Source organism: Diaphorina citri, unplaced genomic scaffold (assembly GCF_000475195.1).
Source record: "Diaphorina citri unplaced genomic scaffold, Diaci psyllid genome assembly version 1.1 scaffold1275, whole genome shotgun sequence".
NCBI lineage: Eukaryota > Metazoa > Arthropoda > Insecta > Hemiptera > Psyllidae > Diaphorina > Diaphorina citri.
In genome coordinates this window covers 36,818-45,285 of record NW_007378704.1, presented here as the reverse complement: position 1 = coordinate 45,285, position 8,468 = coordinate 36,818, and the positions used below count along the sequence as shown (strand labels likewise).

Below are 8,468 nucleotides of genomic sequence, written 5' to 3'. Positions count from 1 at the left end.
CGACACAGGCCACAAGCGTCTAATGTAGCAGTTGTTCCATTGCTACAAAATAAAAACGGCGGTGGAACACTCATCTTTTAAAAAAATAAAATAAAATAAAAAATCATCATGATGAGACGAACAGACATCAAACTAAATGAAAAACTGTCGAGCTAAAACTTTGACCTCACTTCCTGCGTTCAGTTATCTGAATAGGAATATAGGATCGATATACTTGTGAAGTGCACTTCTCACTGTCACCAATGAAAAGGAATCACTCCTTGAATGAAAAGGAGTGAAGGGTCTTCTCTGCTACTTAGGAAGAGAATACTCTACAGGGATGTGAATAGAAAACCGACCCTTTAACTACCAAACACTGAGAAAAAAGGGGGGGGGGGGTTTTGGTTCAAAAGCTTTATATGTTCCGTGATACGTAGGATGTCATTTTAGGTCCTCCAGTCCTCCCGTGTCCTAAACCCTAAACGTAATCTAACCCTAAACTAATTGGAGAGAAAAACAGAGGGATCCTACCAACTACCCACGGAGAATACTGAGGTCTTATCGTCCCGAAATCGAAGAGAAAAGAAAGACAGGATAGGAGAAAGTCAGCCGTTCCGAGAACGAATCTTAATATCTGTTTAGGATAAAGTTCTCCCCGAGCAGAAAAAGAACTCGCTACCTCTAGCTTACAAGGCAGGTGGGGTATAAATTTTCAAGCGAACTAACCTGAATGGCATCTCAAAAAAAGACCCCCCCGGGTATCGAAGAGGCGACCCGGAAGCTGTGTGAAAGGATGATGACAGACATCACATCTTAACACGGAGGCTTCCAGGGGGAGAGAATATGTCAAACAATACGTCTTCTCTTTCCTTCATTTACGAACAAGGAACATTAAGGTTAAGAAACGTTTAGTATGAATATTTTTCTAACACAGGGGCTTCCAAACTTTCAGAGAGAGGAGAAGAACTGGATAGGAGAAAGCCAACCGTTCCGAGAACGAACCTAGTCTGTGTAGGATGAAGTTCGCCCCGGGCAGGAATCGAACCCGCAGCCTAGCGGGTCAAAATCCTAGAACTCACTTTGTTCCTTCACATCGCTTCGTTAGAGAGAGAAATAATTCTCAAAGAACGCGAGAGAGAGAGAGAGAGGAAGAACTAGGTACTTTTTGCCGCATGTTGGAGATCTTGTCTCTCTTTTTCTTTCTCTCTCTCTCTCTCTCTCTCTCTCTCTCTCTCTCTCTCTCTCTCTCTCTCTCTCTCTCTCTCTCTTTCTCTCTCTCACTCTCTCTCTTGATTTGGTTTTGGCTACAAACTTTACGAGTGGATTCGCACTCAACCTTTGCTATTTCTTTAGCAAGGGAAATTCTAGCTGGTATACTCCCTGTTTAAAGTCTTCCAGCCAGACTAAGCTGGTCTACTCCCTGTTTAACGTCCCCCAGCCAGACACTAACTACTACTTAACAGGTACTTTTTTTTTCTTTCTTTTTTCAGACACAATTTTCCTGAAGCACAACACGGGAGAAAAGAAGGATGCTGTCATAGTGATTCAAAATTGGCTTAAAAATGCCAAGAGACGGCTCTAGGTCATTCTCAGTTTATATTGATGGGCATTTGAATCTTGAATGTGTGTCTGGATTAACGGCTTATGTAAAGGTCCGTTCCCACTTCTCGTTCGGAAAAAAATCGTGTCGTGCGTAATGGTAACATTGTCATTTAAATTACATTGCTTACAGGGATATTTTGTGTCGTTCGGAAAAAAAAAATCGTGTCGTGCGTAGTGGGAACGCTCTCATTTAAATATTACATTGCCTACAAGGACATTTTGTGTCGTTCGGAAAAAAAATCGTGTCGTGTGTAGTAGGAACACTCTCATTTTAATCACACTGCCTACAGGACATTCGGAAAAAAATCGTGTGTATCTCACGACAAATGGGAACGAGCCTTGAAGGTTGCCACACGCCGAGTAAATTTGAAGGGTGGACAAACTTTTTAAATTTGGTGGCTTTGTTCATAAATTCAGGAGGTACCTATTTTTACTATTTTGTCATTTTTGTACATATAGGTTAGGTTAGGTTTAGTAGGTCATTTAGGCCATTCTTCTTTTTTATGATTGATGGTTGAGCAAACTTATTTTATCGAGTGTGGTATCATTAAACGTTCAAACCAACAATCTTGTTTTGGGTAGTTACTTGTTTATTACTTTCTATTACTGAAGTAGGTATTTCATTGTTTATTAAAATTTCAAAATGAATAAATTGGTTTCTTTGTGTTATTTCGATCACAACTTTGGTGCTCACTTCAGCATTGTAGGATTTTCCAAATACCTACCTAGGTATCTCAATAATCCTAGCACCCAATGTTTACTTACCATGCTGGCACCGGGCGCTATGCGCATTTATACATATTTTTCCTCACGAGGCTGAGTGGGCCCCATAACAGCCAGTCACGGAATCAATCATTTGCATGATACAAATTTTTCGAACCCGGGTCTTCCGCATGCAAGGCGAGCGCAGTGACCACTACGACATGGGAGCTGACAAGGAAAACAAGCCTAACTTAATAAATCTGTCATGTTGAAATAGACCTGTCTTCACGCAAAAACGGATCGACCGATTTTTATGAAATTTTTTGTGGTTGTTAAGAACAGTACCTACTGTGGGTGACATAGGCTACTTGAAATTTTCACATTCCATCCTGATTCGAAATGGCGGCGCTTCAAAGTCATGTCTCTTACGCCGCGCCGCGCTAATCCCGTACAAAGGACGGGTCAACCACTAGTACTTACTATCGACATAGGCGCTACATTCCGCTTTCAGTTGCTCGCTTGTCTTCGTAACCTGAGGGTCGAGGACTCGAACCCTGTGGACGTCATCGATTATAATGCCGCCCCTCAGTTGAACGGAATCGGTCAGGTCCTCGGGTTGAGAACCGCTGGGCTCCAGATGAGATGGGGGACCGCTGATCATGACTGACTGTGAAGTAAAATTGAGAATATTGGTTTGCCCAGCCTAGATAGCTCAGTTGGTAGCAGGTCTGCCTTGTAAGCGCTAGGCCGCGGGTTCAATTCCCGTCCGGGGCGGATTTTATCCTGAACGGATAATGTTCGTTCTCGGAACAGCTGGCTTTCTCCTATCTTGTCTTCCTTCTCTCTTCGATTTGACCTTAGCAGTTACCTACAGTTCCCTCTGTCAAACCTCTTTTTTTTTAAGGAGAAAATCCGCCCCGGGCGGTAATTGAACTCGTAACCTAGCGCTTGCAAGGCAGCCGCGCTACCTTCCAAGCTAAAAAGAAAAATATAAAGTTTATGATGATAATAATAATAAGAAACGATTAACAAAGTAAAATTAACCACCATTATACAATATCAACTATAACTTTACATAGCTGCCTACAAAAATTTTCGCCCGAACTGGGACTCGAACCCAGGACCCTTAGGTTAAAAGCCTAATGCTCTACCGACTGAGCTATCCGGGCTCGTGCTAAACGTGGTCGCCCTAACTCTTTATAAACACAGGGTTCAATAGGTTCAGTTCAATGTGGATCAGAATCAGGTTGTGAAAAAAAAAAAAATCTCAGTGATACCAACCTAATAACGTAATCTCTACCTGTGCCCGCTCTGATCTGATATTGGACCGGGGCCCACAAAACCGAGTTTAAAACACGAAATTTGAACTTATTTTGTGGCCCCCGGCCTTGAAATGAACTTATTTTTTTAATAGGATTAAAAAGAGGTTTGATAAAGGGAACTGTAACTGCTAAAGTCTTATCGTCCCGAGAGCGAAGGAAGACAGGATAGGAGAAATCCAGCCCGGGGCGGATATCGAACCCGCGGCCTACCGCTTACAAGGCAGTAAGGCAGACGCCCTACCAACCAAGCTAACAAGGCTGGCACTGATATACCGTAAAAATCGTACTTACCTTATGGTTTTACCCTCGTTGAACCCCAGTCAACCGCACTTTACGACTGGAAGCAAAAGAGTCTCTTGAAAAGACGCAAATTTTCCCTACTTTGTTTTGTTTGTACATCTCCATGGCAACGCCTTCTTGCTTCAAAATCAGTGGCGTTTGTCTTGTGGTGTAAGGAAATTTTCAAAACAAACCTATTGTAAGCTCTCCCGTCCGAGGCGAACTTTATCAACAGATACGGTTCGTCTTCGGAACGGCTACATATAGCTTTCTCCTATCCAGTCATCGTGCTTTCGGGACGATGAGATCTCAGTTCCCTCCATCAAACCCTTACGAGTTTAAGCTTTTAAAGAGTTTGCCGTATGATTTGAGAAATGAACAATAGTCCGTCCCTTATACCTTTTTATTACTATTGTAATAGAGAAGGAAGATTTTTTCCAAGTCACTAAATAAATTATCTTTTCATATTCATTTTCTTTCACACAGTCCAAAAATATTTTTTTTATTTTTTTACGATACCCTCAGCGCGAGAAAATCAAAATCGAAATTTGAAAAATAAGTCTTCCCGCCAGCCATTATCGAAACGCACTCTGATTGGTGGACTTAGCGATGACGTCAAAGAAAAACCTACAAGGACGTCCTAGTAGGTATTTGATTTTGTCCGATTATTATTCCAAATTAAGCATCGTGCGAACCAATCTTGTCCGGCTAAACTCGTGCACAACTCGGCAACATTGTAATTTTTCTTCGAAACGAAAACAAACGCCATTTTTTTCGCACCGATTCCGATTTTCATTTCAATGGCCGGCAAGTAGAAGATTTGTGCGAAAGAAAAACCATGTAAAGAAAAATCGTTTAATTCCCTGTAACCATTTCATTTCGTGATAAGTTTAACGTTTAAATACACTGCTTTGTGATACGTACCTTTAGTTTAGTTTGTAAGCGTTTATTTCGCCATGGGAGCCTACCTGTCTCAGCCCATCACGAAAAAGGAGTCCACAAATCATGAGGGTTCGAATCTCACTTGTGGCGCAAGTTCTATGCAAGGCTGGCGAATCTATCAAGAGGTAAGTTTCAAAAAGCTCAGAAAACTTTGCAAATATTCTTTCAAATGAGAAATTCCTATCCACTCTATCCAGTTTTTCATCCGCAGTTAAGTAAGTACTTGAAGAGGTAGACCTAAAGCTTGAAAATATAACCCCCTCCACATGGCTCTTGAAATGTAACTTCAAAAGCTTCAATTTTCCGTGCAATTATGGCAGACAAGAGTAATTTCTCCATAGATGGTCTATGGAGAAATTACTCCAGTCAAAGTTGTTTCCAATATTCATTTTTTTTTTTCACTTTGAAGCTGGGTTTAAGAAGGTTCAAATTGAGATAGGTCAGGGGGGAGCCTTTCCCTCCATTTCTTGTAATTCTTGTTTAAAGGTGAGCTCCATGCTTTGCTTTAGGGTGCAGCTGTCCCTTGCTCTGTATTGTTCTCAAATTTTATTGTAATTTTATCACCACCTGGATTATTATTATTTTTGAAATATTGGGGGATGATTTGGTTTTGAGGTGGATAGCTTTTTTATGTCTACTTTTACTATTTAAACTGTGGGTAAAAATAATAAACAACTTACAGAGTATGTAGATTACTGTCACATGATTGTAGTAACAATTTATTTTCTTGAGTAGAAGAAAAAAAAGCAACTTTATGCCCAGGGCTAGGGATAACTTACTAACAAGGTACCGGTACCAAACTTGAGGCCCCCAGCAGCATGGAACTTTCACAATGTTGCTTAACTTAGTGAACCATTGCAACCTAATACATTCACTGTGGCAATTGTGTCTGGTTACATCACTCTTGTGTCGTTCGGAAAAAAAAAATCGTGTCGTGCGTAGTGGGAACGCTCTCATTTAAATATTACATTGCCTACAAGGACATTTTGTGTCGTTCGGAAAAAAAATCGTGTCGTGTGTAGTAGGAACACTCTCATTTTAATCACACTGCCTACAGGACATTCGGAAAAAAATCGTGTGTATCTCACGACAAATGGGAACGAGCCTTGAAGGTTGCCACACGCCGAGTAAATTTGAAGGGTGGACAAACTTTTTAAATTTGGTGGCTTTGTTCATAAATTCAGGAGGTACCTATTTTTACTATTTTGTCATTTTTGTACATATAGGTTAGGTTAGGTTAGGTTAGGTTTAGTAGGTCATTTAGGCCATTCTTCTTTTTTATGATTGATGGTTGAGCAAACTTATTTTATCGAGTGTGGTATCATTAAACGTTCAAACCAACAATCTTGTTTTGGGTAGTTACTTGTTTATTACTTTCTATTACTGAAGTAGGTATTTCATTGTTTATTAAAATTTCAAAATGAATAAATTGGTTTCTTTGTGTTATTTCGATCACAACTTTGGTGCTCACTTCAGCATTGTAGGATTTTCCAAATACCTACCTAGGTATCTCAATAATCCTAGCACCCAATGTTTACTTACCATGCTGGCACCGGGCGCTATGCGCATTTATACATATTTTTCCTCACGAGGCTGAGTGGGCCCCATAACAGCCAGTCACGGAATCAATCATTTGCATGATACAAATTTTTCGAACCCGGGTCTTCCGCATGCAAGGCGAGCGCAGTGACCACTACGACATGGGAGCTGACAAGGAAAACAAGCCTAACTTAATAAATCTGTCATGTTGAAATAGACCTGTCTTCACGCAAAAACGGATCGACCGATTTTTATGAAATTTTTTGTGGTTGTTAAGAACAGTACCTACTGTGGGTGACATAGGCTACTTGAAATTTTCACATTCCATCCTGATTCGAAATGGCGGCGCTTCAAAGTCATGTCTCTTACGCCGCGCCGCGCTAATCCCGTACAAAGGACGGGTCAACCACTAGTACTTACTATCGACATAGGCGCTACATTCCGCTTTCAGTTGCTCGCTTGTCTTCGTAACCTGAGGGTCGAGGACTCGAACCCTGTGGACGTCATCGATTATAATGCCGCCCCTCAGTTGAACGGAATCGGTCAGGTCCTCGGGTTGAGAACCGCTGGGCTCCAGATGAGATGGGGGACCGCTGATCATGACTGACTGTGAAGTAAAATTGAGAATATTGGTTTGCCCAGCCTAGATAGCTCAGTTGGTAGCAGGTCTGCCTTGTAAGCGCTAGGCCGCGGGTTCAATTCCCGTCCGGGGCGGATTTTATCCTGAACGGATAATGTTCGTTCTCGGAACAGCTGGCTTTCTCCTATCTTGTCTTCCTTCTCTCTTCGATTTGACCTTAGCAGTTACCTACAGTTCCCTCTGTCAAACCTCTTTTTTTTTAAGGAGAAAATCCGCCCCGGGCGGTAATTGAACTCGTAACCTAGCGCTTGCAAGGCAGCCGCGCTACCTTCCAAGCTAAAAAGAAAAATATAAAGTTTATGATGATAATAATAATAAGAAACGATTAACAAAGTAAAATTAACCACCATTATACAATATCAACTATAACTTTACATAGCTGCCTACAAAAATTTTGACCCTATTATTGCCACGTTCCAATGCTCAGTATGTGAGTATCTCACTCGGCATACTGATCATTTGGTTCGGCATGTAAGGCTACATGATGAATGTTGTGTACTTTTCTCTACCCCATATGAGAACGTCTTTAGTAATCTGAGGCTATGGTGTTGTAAATACCTAATGTGTATCCTGGGTAGCATGTCTACCTTCTAACTTCTAACCACTAGGTCATGGGTTTGATTGCTGCCAATGTGGTGAATTTTATTCTTCACAGCTGCATTCTCAGAATGGCTGGCTTATTCTGTCTTCCTTTTTACTTTGATTTTCGGACAGTAAAGACTTAAGCATTTACAGCTCCCTGCCTTGAAGTATGTCTTTCATCTCAGCAAATTAAAAGCAAATAAAATCAAGGTGACAAGGTACATAAATAAAATAAATATTTGGTATTTGTATTTAGATGAAGGAGAAGACTCCTATCCTGCCACAGATGAAGATGCTCTTGATGATGATGGTGATGAGAATGTTAGCAACCTGTACGAAGAAGCCACTATGCCTCTGAGTGAAGTCATTTCCCGCTATAGAAACCCTAGCCTACAGAGACTGAAGGAATCAGGTAAGGATGTTTCATTGTTCAAAAATGGAGTTACTTATGTAACTTGAACATTAGTTAGACTTACTTCATCATGGACAGGACACTTGTTGTTGAAAGCCCAGAAGTCTTTAGGTAGTAGAACAGCCACACCAAATTATACAGAAGAAAGAAAAGACTGAAGAATACTCAAACACCAGAAGGCAATGATCTCTCAAGAATATGTAAGATTTAACATTAGTTATTCTCACTATGTCATACAATGGTGAAACTGCACACAACAGTCTAAACAGGGTCTTCAGTGTGTATTTTATGGGTTTTTAGTAAGTAACCTTGCTTGGTTATGAAAATGTAATATCATTACTATCATGTTTTGCCTAAGCATTGTTCCACTAAAAAAAGGTCCTGATGTATTCTTATTTTGAATCGGTATTTTGTTCATTGAGTTACCTATTTATTTAGTTTATTATTTATCTTCATACTTTCTCAAATT

At 40.6% G+C, this 8,468-nt stretch overlaps 1 protein-coding gene, 1 long non-coding RNA gene and 1 other non-coding gene across 4 annotated transcripts in view; 2 read left to right on the top strand and 1 right to left on the bottom strand.

The window, feature by feature from the left end:
* Positions 1-8,468, top strand: part of LOC103515092 (protein phosphatase 1G) — a 29,860-nt gene that overhangs the window by 5,998 nt on the left and 15,394 nt on the right. Inside the window, exon 3 of the mRNA XM_026827893.1 lies at positions 7,844-8,044. Within this exon, the coding sequence (XP_026683694.1) occupies positions 7,844-8,044 (201 nt within the window). The remainder of the gene's footprint in view (positions 1-7,843; positions 8,045-8,468) is intronic.
* LOC113469893 lies at positions 1,801-6,281 on the top strand. Of its 2 annotated transcripts, none has more exons than XR_003393169.1 (2): positions 1,801-2,040; positions 6,053-6,281. It is a non-coding gene; the product is annotated as an uncharacterized LOC113469893 (long non-coding RNA). The 2 variants fall into 2 exon arrangements; XR_003393168.1 differs by having other exon boundaries at positions 1,801-2,045.
* Positions 3,380-3,452, bottom strand: Trnak-uuu. The gene has a single exon. It is a non-coding gene; the product is annotated as a tRNA-Lys (tRNA).